General features: G+C 44.1%; 1 protein-coding gene across 2 annotated transcripts in view; it reads right to left on the reverse strand.

Moving 5' to 3' along the window:
* Nucleotides 1-14,507, reverse strand: part of GAB1 (GRB2 associated binding protein 1) — an 81,698-nt gene extending 67,191 nt beyond the window's left edge. Inside the window, exon 1 of one of the 2 annotated variants that reach the window (XM_081876110.1) lies at nt 13,913-14,507. In XM_081876110.1, coding sequence (XP_081732236.1) covers nt 13,913-13,984 — 72 coding nt within the window. In that variant the 5' untranslated portion in view covers nt 13,985-14,507. The remainder of the gene's footprint in view (nt 1-13,912) is intronic. The other variant, XM_081876111.1, reaches the window with a different exon arrangement.
* Between the last annotated feature and the right edge of the window lie 400 nt (nt 14,508-14,907).

Genomic DNA, 14,907 nt, shown 5'->3' on the forward strand with positions numbered 1-14,907 from the left:
TAATGTTGCTTCTTAATGAACAACATCACAGTTCAGCTTCAGCATGAGAAAAAAATGGGTCAGAATTCTTTAACGCAAATCCAGGCAATTTTTCCAATTGTAAGGAAATTCTTCAGTATAGCGAAGCTTCCAGGGCTTAGAAGTTATGAGTGCTGTGTCAGATCATTTTGGGAAGAGAAAAAACCTGAAAAACACAACAGACCAGATGTCTGCCTAATAGCTTCAAAGTATTCTCCCTCCCACTTCTTAAAACAATGCACTGAAACCACATGTAACAAGTGCAACTTCATACTTACCATCTTCAGCCCAGATGGAATCCTGAATTTTTTCTAACACGTACATGCATTCACTAACAGGGTGTGAAGGTGCAATTTTTCTAGATACACATGGAAGTGTGCTTTACAGAATTAAATAAAAAATATTTCCAATGGCAATCAGACTTCCCCTTCCCCGAAGTGAGACCTTTGAATAATCGCCAACACAGACTATGCTTTCAACAAGCTCCACACATACATTGTTACCATGATGCAATTACATTTACTGTAGCCAAGTCTACTGGCCACCGGCTTTAATCAGGTCTTTGTACAGAGTGCACATGATCAACCTCATATTTGAAAAAAAGAATGTTGGCATCGAAGATACGCCTCCGCCGAAAAACAACTGAGCCTTAGAATATAAAACCTCCAGTAACTTTTCCTCTGAAAAACACCACCTTTTGTTCTAAAGTGGCCTTCAAACTTACAACATAGAGCTTATGCAAAATACGGTATGTAGCTATGGAGTTCACAAATCAAAGAAGAGAGAGAGAAACTAAGCCATGCGAGAATCCACCAAGAACTGGGTCTTGCTTCTTATCCCAGAACTGTACATCAGTTTAAAACAGAGATGGCTAAGCTTCAATGGTTGGAGGAGCATCCTGAGCAAGTCTCCAGCGGCTGCATGCCAGCATTGGATGTAGCCACCACAAGTACACCCACCCACACTCCCGTGGACACCAAATGCCATGCTCATGGAGACACACACACACACACACACACACACACACACACACACACAGAGGCATACATGGTTCCTGCCCCCTTCCCGCCAATCAAATTGCTCACTGACAGTGTAAGAAATTCAGATAAATAAGCCAATCACCAAATGGCACATTAAACCTAGGTTTTGGTCGCCACAACAGACTGACTCCCCCCCAACAGGGACTGTTGTTGTGGTGCTGTTATTGTTGTTATTTTCATTTATATACCACTTTATATTTTAAAGGAGGGGTGGAGCTCAAAGTGGTTTACAACACATTAATAGATTGAATAAAACAATCCAGAACAGCGACAAGACATCTCCACAGATCGGCTGGTTGACTGGCATGGGGACGTGCGCCACTGCAGAAAATGCTGCTGTGCACCAGTAAGATGGTGAAGACATTAGTCACCAAACTTGGAAGCAAAACATATTCAGTTGGTCGCAACTGGATGCACGCCCGTCGCAAAACGAGTCTGGTGCCTGGGGGATTTTGAACATTGCTCACTGGATGAGATAGAAGGAAATATTTGCATCTCCACTGTGACAGGGGGCAAAATTTTGACCTCACCACCCACCACAGTACCATGATATTATAATTGCCCCCTCTTCACTGATCAGCTGATGATCGCTTGTGGACCACATCTTTCTAAATAACGTTTGCATATATTGGGAAGTCGCTTTAGTCCTATTTCCGCATATCATATTACATCCTTGTATAAATTTGAAAGCACACACATTCTATATTCTCAGAAGTCTGGCATGTACATACAGCTCCCTATCAGGCTCTGACCATGTTCCGGTGGAGCACTAAACCACTAACTATGGCTAAGCAAATTAGCTGAAGCACACAGTTTGAGATCTCCTCCTTCAATCCTTTCTTTTGTGAGTGGGAAAACAAACCACTGAGCAACTGGTTCAGCACTGGGCCTGAACCAGTGTGCTCAGTGTTTCTCTCCATGACCTGGAGATAAGATTCATGTTTGTTATTGGCTTCCTGTTTGTGGGTTGTTTTGCTCCTACAAGTTATGAGCATTGGTTCATATGCAATACTAGGCCAGGGTTTTTTTCCCCTCTTCCCCTTGTGCATAGGCACTTTTGCTTAACCATAGTTAATGGCTTAGCAGATGCCCAAATGCAGCCTCTGCTTTAGGATGGAAGCTTAGCAAGCAAGCATCAGAAGGAACCAAACCTGTTTGCAGCACAGTCAAGAAGCTACAATTACATGTGATGTACAAATCTATAGGCAACGTCTTAAAGTCTGGGTAGACAAGTCTATTAAGCAGCTCCTCCAACCAAGGAAGTGTAGCAAGAAGGGCTATTTTATAGTGGCAGGAATTGTTGGCTAAGAGGAGCCACCTGGGTTATGTCTCATCGTATCTAGAAACTGAAAAAAAAGGTTTTATGGCTGTAGATATTTAGCTAGAATGCCCATGGCCATGGCTGCTATCCCTGTAGTTCAAACTTAACAGCACCTCTTATATAGTCAGCAAAAACTAGTTTCTCACGAAAGGCTAGCAAGTAACTTTAGTATGAACTATAACAATTATTATGAAAGTGTTCACTGCAAGATATGCACAGATATTGCAAACTGATACATCAAGCTACATATTCAGAGGCAGAGTGTTAAGTCACACCACCCTGTGGGTGTAGAATTAAATTTTCCTTTAGCCACACAGCCAGAAAACACCCACTAGTGTAAAACAGAATTTTCTCAGAGATGCCAAATATCAAGATCCTTAGTCAACTTGAAATAAGATAGATTTCACTTGTCAATAAAAAAATAAAACTGCCCAATTTACTAGTGTAAGACTATATACAGTGGTACCTTGGGTTAAGTACTTAATTCGTTCCAGAGGTCTGTTCTCAACCTGAAACTGTTCTTAACCTAAAGCATCACTTTCGCTAATGGGGCCTCCTGCTGCCGCTGCATTGCCAGAGCCCGATTTCTGTTCTCATCCTGAAACAAAGTTATTAACCCAAGATACTATTTCTGGGTTAGCGGAGTCTGTAACCTGAAGCGTATGTAACCTGAAGAGTATGTAACCCGAGGTACCACTGTACTTCATTTATGAATTGCTCCCATGAAACATCCTGAAATGATTTGCAACACACTGTATAATACAATATACAACGCTTATAACACCTTTGCCAACAAAGGGGTGGGGAAGACTTCAGATGTACGGTAGCATGCTGTTATAAGTTCGGGGTGGGGAACCATGCTAAATGCAAGAAATAAATGAATGTCAGAATCTAGCTAATATTTGGGATAGGAAGGCGAAATGCAAGCTACAGAAGTGTGCCAGAAACACAAGGGATCCCTGAATCCGCTTATGCAAACCAGCCTTGCCAGGCTGGTTGAATGCAAGCCTTTATGAAACAAGGGCCAGGCACCTACACTTCAAAGAAGGTTCTTAGCTCTGTGCAAAACAGAGTTGCCATGGTGATGGGGATGGGTGTGAGGTGACAGCAAAATGTGCTGTTTTGCAAAAGGCTTAGGTTTTTGGTGAGAGGTGTGCTGGGAAGAAGACAGGCCAGACCTCCATGAGCTGCTGGGCAGGCCAAAACTATCTTGGCTGATGCCTGAAGAGGCTGCAACTCAGAGACCGGGAACCATGACTGCTTTGGACTCAAGCTTGCTGAAACTATCAGAGGCGCAATAAGAGATTCTCTTGGAGGTATAATGTTCTGCACCCGCTCAATTGCAGACTTCCAGGGCCAAATACGTGTTCATAAACCATATTTCACAAAGACACTAGCCTCCACTGTGTCTTGATTTTCCTAATGGAAACATAACCCTGAGTAAGTGCCTGAAATCCCTGGAATCTCACACAGCTTGTGGGGATTGGGGTGGCATGAAACTATCTATCTATCTATCTATCTATCTATCTATCTATCTATCTACACACACACACACACACACACACTTTTTTTAAAGAAAAAAGATGACTATACACACTGAATCATCATCACCATTGATTTATGGTCTACAAACCAGAATTGAGATCCAAAATAAAACCATACAAAACACCATCATATTAAGTACAGAGAAAATACAAAGCAGGTTAGAACATAAATGCTGTCTGCTCAAGTATGAATATATAAAAGGCAACAAATGCCCCAATAAGGACCAGATCAAAAAACTTACTTTGGAAGAGCAAGGCCAGAACAAATAAAAACAACAAGAGTTAGCTCCAACTGAGCCCACTCCTTATCACTTCATGATAAGGTGATGAGTGATGCGAATGTTTCTTTTTCTCCCTGTTCCAAGATTGCTTATATTTATTACTATCTGCACAACAATCCCAGCTTTCACAAATTATTTAATAACTGTTCCTTAGTTCAAAATCACTTTTTCCTCCACCCTCCACCCACCTTGCTTCCCATAAACAAGGTCAACGCTCTTGACTGCAGTGCTAAGCAAAGTCTTCCATGTGTGAATGGCCAGTACAGATCCAACACAACAGACTGAACTTGAATCTTTCAGCAGGGTTAGTTGACACACTCAGCTGCCAATCAAATATAGAGGGATCAAGCGGTATATATGGGTGTGAGAACCAGACCCTGTTTCTGTATGAGCAACAACTGCCTGCAACATCTGTTCACGAATACAGACATCCACCTAGTCCACCTTGGAATAAACAGCATACAGATGGAACATTTCCTGCAAGATCCATTGCCCAAACATGACTAGACAGTTCCTCAAAAAGGTCTGAAAAGCTGCTAGCACACAACAGCATTGCTATTCCCATGTCAAGGAATCTGCCCTCTCAGCAAACAAGAAACAGTTTCATGCATCTTAAAATGTCAGATCTACTGTAGCCTATTAAAATATTTACACAGGAGAAACGGTAGGGTGCTATAAAAAGAAAAACATTTTCTTGTCTCTAGTCTCCCACCCCCACCCCCACCCCGTAATTTACAATCTAAACATTTCTATCCCAAGGGCAAAGCTTCTTTCCAATGAACTGCATGCAGCCAGCAGTAAGGGCGGGGGAAAGTGTGCCTCTCAAATATCAAGTGTTAGGGAACAAGTAATCCTGTTGCAAAAACCTGGCATCAAAAATTATGTTTAGAAAGGGATAGAAATCAGATCATCACCATGAATGCGGGCAAACTTTATTTTCCCTCCATATCCCCAAAATAATCAGAACAACAACTCAAAATGTACATTGCACCTATTTACATACATGGAGGTGTATAAAAGGACAGATAAACAACAAATGATCCATGGCTAGGAAGAGCCAAAGCCAACGACCTGCATATCCAGGCTAAGATCATGCCAGCCCATAATTATTGCCATAAGAACTGAAAGGATGGCCTACTTCCATATGAAACCTGCACCAGCATTAAGAAAATCACAGGAGCCTTTTCCCACGTAGAATAAGAGGTCCTTTTCAGTGTTTTGTGGTGCTGCATTTTTGGAATGACAACCCCATAAATCACCACCTGGTGCCTTCTTTGTTGAGACTCAGGTCCCAAATTAATACCTTTTTGTTTGTCTGTATTTCAAGTGGTACATATGAGCACTATCATTTAAACATCTGGAAATACAATGAGGGAAGGCAAATTTAGGTTGCTGAATAGGATGTTGAAATCCAGGTGACATTTTCAGAAATGTTACCTTTTCTGCATGCAAGGCCAACAAGGAATCAATGCACAAGTAGCAGTGGCACCAGCAGGAAGGATTTAAATTTTTGTTAGGCACTGGGGAACATGATGGCATAAGCCAGACCAGAACAAGACACAAACTTCAGACTATTGGTGCTCAATGTCTAAAAAGGTTGCAGCACAATTTTTAAACAATCTCTGGGTATGACCAGATCTAAGAAGATGGATAACAATGACAGCAACTCCAAAAAGCTCAAAAATTTAAGAGGAACAAACTTCACAGAATCACTGTGAGTAGAAATACTAGACCCAACAAGTAGTGGGGACATAGTGGCCTGTTTGGCAAACCATGCTAAGTCAAACCATGGCTTAGCATGATTGTACAAGCTCTCCACAAAAAGAGATTTCACCCACTTTCCTCCTCCCTGGTCATTCTGCTGCTGCAGAATGGCTCAGTGTCTTATCTGAACCTGGGCTCATGGTTTTGTTCTCCTGGCAAACCACAAGCTGTAAATCATAGGATCCTTTTTGGTTACAGGTCATGGTTAGTCTGGAGAGAGCTAAGCGACAACCCCAGGTTCAGACAGAACGCTAAGCCAAACCATGGCTTAGCTCAACACAGCATTAGAACAACTAGTGAGATGAACAAAACAGTTGCAATCTCCTCTCCCAGAGCCAAGTATTCATGATAAGCCATCACTCTTATGACCAAAACATTGAAGGTGATCTTGAGATAGAGAAAAATTAAGGGCACAGCCAAAGGAAGAAACTATTCTAATGTGAGAACTTAACTATATTTACATTGACTGGGTACATACACATCAGGTTGCAACAAGGAGGTGAAATTTCTAGATACAACAAATAATTGTCCCTTATAACCATTAGCCGAGAAGCTGGCTCAAACTTGGACTTAATTCTGAACAAAGCCCATAATCTGGTGAAAGATGTAAGAGTTACTGAACCACTGGGGAGCAGTGACCACAATGTTATCCAATTCAACATGTATGTAAATGGAAAGTTGCCTAGAAAGTCCCAGTGCAGTCATATTTAATTTCAAATTAATTGAAGTATTAGCTAGAAAGAAGCTGGAAGCAAGTCTGTTAAATGGGTCAAATCTCCCCACGATGCTTTGAGGTTATTTAAAAATGATAATAGAAGCCTAGATAGGGCAGATAAGAAAAGTATGAAACAAGTCACCAGTTAGCAAGCTGTGTCAAGGAAGACAGAAAGAGCAAGAAAGTTTCCTCCAAAATGTTACATCCTTGCCCAGCTGAGGAAAATTTAAAGGAGCAGAAATTCTGGCAAAAGGAAATCTATGCTGGCAAGCAAAAGCAAAAACAGCAGGAGCTCCTTGCTACAAACATCAAAATGGCCAAAAAACTTTTCTTTAAATATATCTGAAGCAGGAAACCAGCTAACTATGGAGGTGGCTGTCTATGAATTGCAGTCGTATTTAAGATGCCATCCAAGTGGTTAGCTGTGAAAGGGGTACTGAAGAAACTTGGGAAGAATGCAGAGAGGGAGAATGAATTCTTTAAACCAGTATTCTGTGTGGAAGATGTTGGACAGATACTCATGGCTGAACCGCTTTCCCTACCCCCAAGAGGGCAGCCAAAGTAGTAAGAGGCAACAGGAACAGCTATGGCTGCAATCCCATCTTCACTAGCCTGGGAGTAAGTCCCACTTAATTTAATTAAACCAACTTCTGAGTAGATATGTATAGAAGTAAGGTAAAGGGACCCCTGACCGTTAGGTCCAGTCGTGGCTGACTCTGGGGTTGCGGCGCTCATCTCGCTTTATTGGCCGAGGGAGCCGGCGTACAGCTTCCGGGTCATGTGGCTAGGATGACTAAGTCGCTTCTGGTGAACCAGAGCAGCGCACGGAAATGCCGTTTACCTTCCCGCCGGAGCGGTACCTTGCACTTTGACGTGCTTTCGAACTGCTAGGTTGGCAGGAGCAGGGACCGAACAACGGGAGCTCACCCCGTTGCGGGGATTCGAACCGCCGACCTTCTGATCGGCAAGCCCTAGGCTCAGTGGTTTAACCCACAGCACCACCCGTGTCCCCAATGTATAGAAGTACACTGTAAAAAATACAAAATATGACACAGAAATATGTAACAACACTGAGATTAGACCTATTACCAGATGGTCGGGAGGTAGGCAATGTAGCACCAATTTAACAGGGGACAGCTGTACAAAATTACAAGCCCATTGCCCCAGATTTGTTCCTCATAAACTAGTGAATATTTCTATTAAAGTTAGAATTACTGAACACGTGGCAGAATAAGTCTCACTGAAGGAGAATCAGTATGCTTCCTGCAAAGGGAAATCCTATTTGAGTAACCATTTTTGCAAAGGAATGGATTGAACAACAGTGCCAGCAGCCAGGCTGGCACAAGCATGGGGAACCTGTGGCTCTTCTGGTGTTGTTGGGCTCCAACTCCCATCAGTCCCAGCCCCCAACTGGCCAGTGGTGACGGATGATGGAAGTTGTAGTACTTGGAGGTTACCAAGTTGGGGAAGACTAGCTTGCACACCTGCTCCCAACCTGGCTCAATACTGCTTCTGATCTTGACACCCTCTGTCAGCTGCACTTCGCTTCTGCCTCTGCCCCTTCTGATCTCCATATGCCTTCTCAATAAATCAATTAGAAGTAGAATCGACATAGGCAATGCGCAACACATAATTGGCATCTGCTGTCAAAATATGTGTTCATGGCAGCTTGCTTACATGGCTTTAAAACAAATGGCTTTAGACAAATACATGGCAGCTAAATCTGCCAATAGCTATTATCCTTAAAAGGAACCTCTCCATGTTAAAGAGACAGCAAGCCTCTGGTAAAAGTTGCTGGAGGAAAGACATCACTTCACATCCTATTTGTGGGCTTCCAGAATCATCCCAGTTGTCCAGTGTCAGAAGCAAGATGCTGGTTGACCACTGTGAGAATAAGGATGCTGAACTAGTTGGGCCTTTGGCTTGACCCACCAGGTTCTCTTTTGCTGGGATAAAGTAACCATCTCAGGAAAGTCTAGTGGAGTTTCTGTACAATGTTGACTGTGTGCTTGGGAGTCCCTTTCGTTTTTTATGTTGTCCTCCCTCCCCAATATTTTTGGTACTCCATAATAGTTGCAAATTTGACAGATCTGCAAATACAAAACGAGAAAACCCGGCATCATAAAAGGAACACCCAGGTCTCACATATCTAAGATCTTCTTCTGATAGAATGGGGCATGAAAGAAGAAGGAGGATACATGAGGAAAGAGCTTTCTGTTGCTCCAGTTTTTCAAAAGATATACTACTGCTCATCCACTTGAGTAAGTTTACGTGAGAGATGGTACAGCAACACATCTTTTGAATCTGTTTTGAATCACTTCAGTCATTCCAGTAAATTTATTCTAAGTGGCAGCACATCATTTAAATCCCCAGGAGCACTGTGGAAAAATGAAACCCTGGGAGAACCCAGTGACATTTAGCCTGATCAAACTTACTCAAGAAAAGGTGTGGCAACTTGCTTTCTGAATTTTTCAAGCAACAGTTTCCTTTAATGTTGATTGGGCAGAGCAACAGTCTTAGGCTAAACACAACCACGACAATACTTATCCCAAATCCAGCTTGCAAAGCCCTCCAGGAGACCTTAAGCTAAGTCACAGGAGACAAACAATGCATCAGAACTTGTAAGCTAAGCAAAACAGGAGTCCATACAACCAGTTAAAGGACGGGTTTGAAGGGAAGATAAAAGCTTGCTTGCAGTCGTGAACGCCAAGTAGGGGATTTTACTGGATCACAAAACATGTGAGGCAACAAAGTTCCATACTAGTCAGGAAAGGAAATGTGAAGTGAAAGTCTGCCATACAGCATTTCTAGAAGCAACCCTGAAGCACAAATATGCCTGCAGTAGGAATACTGCATGAGAAATTCATATGTATCGGCCTGGCCTCTCCTGCTTTTGCCTGAACATAGTTGCTTTAGCCCCCTCCCCAATATGAAGCAAATGAACAAATATCTGCCAGAAAAATGGAAGGAAATCCCACATATGTAGTCCCACTTATTAAGTTAAGCATGATCATCCACCTTTATCTCTCAGTAAAAATGCCTCAGTAGGGTTGACAGAGGAGAAAAGTAATATACATTGAACCAAAGCACGTGTGACAGGACTATAAATAAAGGAGTTAATGATTACCTCAATTTATTGTACTAATTGCTCCTAGGAGCCCGCCTCAGAAGAAACAACAACTAGATCTCTTCTACCAAAAACAAACCATACACCCATTCACCACACCCAAATAGAATACTTCTCTGCCTATAGACACAGGTTTTATTAACTTCCTTACCACCCTCATATAATAAAGTGGTAGGCTCTTTCTTCTTGATATGATGCTTCACAATCTACTTCCCAGAGGCCAGAGATGGAGAACATTTAGAATATGGATGACAAATCACTAATGAGGAGATGGAAAGAAGTCTTCAAAACTGAGGGGTAAAACCTTTACTAGTTCTAATTAGAGGCACTTGAGGAATTCAGTCTTTGCACATTCCAAAATGGACTGGGTTGATCTGCATCTCCCAAACCAATACACAAATTGGAACATAGTTATCCACTAGCATTCACACTTCCTGAATGTTCCAATGCAGTTCGTAGCTCAAAAAACAATATAACCTATATTGACAGCACCATCTTATCCATGTCTACTTATAGTCAGTCCAATTAAGTTCAATGGGGCTTACTCCCAAAGTATAGGATTTGAGCCTTAATTTTTAAAAGATATCTTACATTTCAAAATTCATTTTAGACAAAAAATATACTCAGAAATGTGTGTTTAAATACATATTTCTATTCAAATTGGTGGGAGTTTCTTAAGCATGGATTTATGGGGTGAACACATAGCAAAAGTGATGCAAACTGGAAATAGACTTATTGACCCATCCTTGCTTATGGTATAATAGTTGAATGATTGATATGTGTATTTTTATAATATATATTTCTGTTGAAACACCCTAAAAAAGAGGCTTGCAATTGAAAGGAAAATAGGAAAGTATTTAATATACTGCAGCAGCAAGACTAAATGGATGATATCCTACTCAGCTGAACTCAGAGTAGACCTATTAATATTAATGGACAAATCAGTCATGCCCTTTGACCTCAATGGGTCTGCTCCAAGCATGACTTAGTGGGCTATTGCCCTATAAATCTGATCCAAAGACTGCCTTCCTTCCTCCAAATGAAGAGGCCTTCTCCATTAGAAGAAGGTAACTTATGAAGCTAACCCAACACTTCACCTAACAACAACAAGTCTGACACTATGATGGTATTCCCTTAATTTTTTGCCTGATTGCTTAAATGTCAACCATAGAGAAGTGATTCACCAGCCTAGTTGCTTCATATACTGTTCCTCCAAAGATTTATTATTTTGAACTGCTATTCCACAGATACAAGCTCATGTCCTTGGGCTTTTTCACATGTGCCACTAACCCTATTAGTCAATAGTTCAGGTCATGGCCAAAGCTTTCTCTATGAAGCCCAATTTCATCTCATCCCAAGATTCTACTCAGGTACTGTTTTTTAAAATTGGACTTGCTTAAACCACTTATCCCTTTACCACTTCAAACCCAGATTTGCTTAAAGGATCAAGGTGTTTAACGGAGCTTGTAGCGAGACTTAGGGGCTTCCCACTCCTGTCCCTTCCAAGGATAAATATGTGATAACTTGACGATCACCACTGCAAGACAACATTCTGTTTAACCAGAGGTGACAACATGCAAGGAAAGAGTTATAGGTTAATTATGATATTTAGGTATTTCTAATGTTAGGATGTCTACTCATATAAACTACTTGAAAGCCTCCATTACTGAGACATTTCCTCTGTATCAGAAAATGATGAATTATCTACTTCAACAAGCCAAACTCTGCTAAGCATTTAGAGCCCACCTACAATGTATCATACCACTTTAAACACTTGTGGCTTCCCCAAAAGAATCCTGGGAACTGCAGTTTCCGAAGGATGCTGCAAGTTTAGGAGATACCTATTCCCCTCAGGGGATGCGAGTGGCGCTGTGGGTTAAACCACAGAGCCTAGGACTTGCCGATCAGAAGGTCGGCGGTTTGAATCCCTGTGACGGGGTGAGCTCCCGTTCCTCGGTCCCTGCTCCTGCCAACCTAGCAGTTCGAAAGCACATCAAAGAGCAAGTAGATAAATAGATACCTCTGGCAGGAAGGTAAACGGCGTTTCCGTGCACTGCTCTGGTTTGCCAGAAGCGGCTTTGTCATGCTGGCCACATGACTCAGAAGCTGTACGCCGGCTCCCTTGGCCAATAAAGCGAGATGAGCACCACAACCCCAGAGTCGGTCACAACTGGACCTAATGGTCAGGTGTCCCTTTACCTCTATTCCCCTCAGAGAGCTAGAATGGTGTAACTATCAAAATCTCTCTCTCTAGGGGAATTGCAGCTCTGTGGGGAGATAGGGGGCTGCTAACAACTCTCAGCACACTTAACAAACCACAGCACCCATAATTCTTTGGGGGGAAACTATGACTGTTTACAGTGGTTTCATAGCACTTTAAATGTCTAGTGCAGATGGGACCTTAGTCAGGGCTAGACAACGTGAAAATGGTTGCTTTTTGTTTTCTAAGGACAGTCTCTCTTTTTGTTGTACTAACTAGAGTACTTAGTGTTTTGTTTTGTTTTTGTTTTGTTTAGAGACCAGAATCCAATGGTGTAGCTTGAGAAATGTTATGCCTGAAGGTATGAGAGAGAATGGACAGTCTCATTAGCACCCCTAGGAGTGAAGGGATTAAAATAACATGTATTGAAATGTAGAAATTTAGGAGGCAAAGGTTTGGTATTAAAACCAAAGGCTTCTGGGGGAATTTGGTCTTCCTATCCTAATCTGAATGGCACTAGGGATAACACAGTTCTGCCAATTAGTTACATCTCACTGCAACTAAAATACAGTACATAATCTATAGAGGCACCACGTATTAGAGACAATCGATGTCACGGGCAGATTTTATTTATACATGGCTGCACAGCTCAGATAAACTAGATTTGTGCGCATTTACACCTGGGAAGGAAAATTAGGGAAGAATCTGGGTTTTTAAAAATTTACTTGGTTTCTAAGCATCTATGGTACCACCCCCACCCCAAAATCACTGTGTTACTCTGATACTCTGGCTTCCCCATTGGGTGTCCTTTGAGTGGCAATGTCTGCTGCACATACAAATCTTAAACAAACACACAAGCTCAGATAAGTTGTGTTATGTGCACTAGGAAGCCATATGGCTGCAGGTTCACATGTAGCTCCAACAACACACCTACATGCACGATTATGCACATGCGACTATCTGTTCACAGCCTGCAGGTTATTTATCGCACGGGTGTCCTTTCAGTGGAGGGGAGGGGGGACGCAGTGCCTTACAATTGTATTTTAGGCTGCAAATCGGATTGGACAGACATCATATACAAGTTACAGATAGGTAGCCGTGTTGGTCTGCCATGGTCAAAACAAAATAAAAAAATTCCTTCCAGTAGCACCTTAAAGACCAACTGAGTTAGTTCTAGGTATGAGCTTTCGTGTGCATGCACACTTCTTCAGACATCTGAAGAAGTGTGCATGCACACGAAAGCTCATACCTAGAACTAACTCAGTTGGTCTTTAAGGTGCTACTGGAAGGAATTTTTTTATTTTGTTTTGATCATATACAAGGATAACCAGCGGAAGTTCGAAGAACAAAATTATCACCCGGTTCCAAAAGGATATCCCGTCTTCCACCCCCACCCCCTTTTTTTCTTTTTAAGACAACCGTTCTAGGAAAAAAACAAAAACTTAGCGTCCTCTGGACTCAACTTCGCCCGCTCCCCCACCGCCATCCCCTGGCAAAGGGCGCTGATAAAGAAGAAGGTGGTAAAAGTTGTGTCCGCTCAGGGCCTTTTGCAAAACGCTGAGAAACCAGAACTGCGCACTTGGCAGTTTTGAAAAGTACTTGGGAGGCTGACGGGCTCCGCGGCTGCCCCGAGCACCTTCGGGTGGGCAAGCCGAGCAGCCCCGCTCGCCAGGGGAGCCTTCACCGCAGCCCAGGTTGGGTGGGACGCTCCGGGGACCGAGAGAGGCTGAGGCGCAGAAGGAAAGGGAGAGCTGGAGAAAGGACTGAGGGCGAAAACATACACACAGGAAGGAAGGAAGGAGGAACGGAGAGCGGCGGCGGCGGCGGCGGCTGCAAGCCGAGGGACGCCCCTGCCAGCACAACCCGCAAGCCGCGGCAAAAAAAAAAGGGGGGGGCACTTACGTAGCGTTTCAACTTCTTCTCCGGCGGCGACTTTCGGAGCCAGCCCGAGCAGACCACTTCGCCGCCGCTCATGGCTGCTACGCACCGGGCGGAGGGAAGGGAGACTCTTCCTTGGGCAGCTGCGGTGCGCCTGGGCCGAGAGGAGGCAGCCCAGGGAGAGAGAGAAAGGGAGAGAGAGGCGCGCACACAACAGGAGCACCGCGCCTGCCTGCCTGCCTGCCTGCCTGCCTGCTCCGGCCTCCTCCGGCAACTCTGGGGGAAGGGCAAGAGGAGGGGAAAGAGGAGGAGGAGGAGGGAGGGGGGAGGAGACGGCCGGGAAAGAGCAGGAGAGGGAGAGAGGGAGGGACGGGCCGAGAGAGGTGGTGTATTTATGTGTGTATCCAAAGGCACACACAGGCAGAGAGCCCACGTCGGGCCGGAGGGACAGAGGCGCTCTTTCTCCTCCTCCCAGCCGACGGGTAGGGAAAAGACACAGAGCGGCCACCGTAACTTTCGGCTGGCAGCTCCTGGGCAAGCCTGGACGCTGCTACAGCCTGCGCTTTGTCCCTTCCTGGTACAGCGCGGAGGAGGAACCCGGCCGGTTAGTCCCGTCCCCGCTTGAAGTGCTGCCTCGACGGGCCTCGCTGCAGCTGCAGCGCTGAGCCAGTTCAGAGGACGCCCCTCTGGAATCCTGAGGGCGGCGGAATTCTGCGCTCAGAACGTCGGAACTGTTAAAAACCGGGGGAGGCGGGGACGCAATTCCGTGTGTCCACCGCGGGCGAGGGGGGCGCTGCCCCAGAGGGGCTCCCCCGCCCCTGTTCAGCAAGCGGAAAGTCCAGTTTGCAACAGCTCGAGCCTAACCTATGGCTACCTGGATGTAAGCCCTGTTGAATTCAGCGGGGCTTACTCCGAGGTAACGGGGGTTAGGATTGCAGCCCGAGTGCCCTGCCTTTGGAGCCCGCTCTGCTGTGACGCTTCCCACCCCTCCCTAAACCTTTCTCCCTTCTTCTTCCCCC

Source organism: Podarcis erhardii (assembly GCF_964252035.2).
Source record: "Podarcis erhardii genome assembly, chromosome: 9".
Taxonomy (NCBI): Eukaryota; Metazoa; Chordata; class Lepidosauria; order Squamata; family Lacertidae; genus Podarcis; species Podarcis erhardii.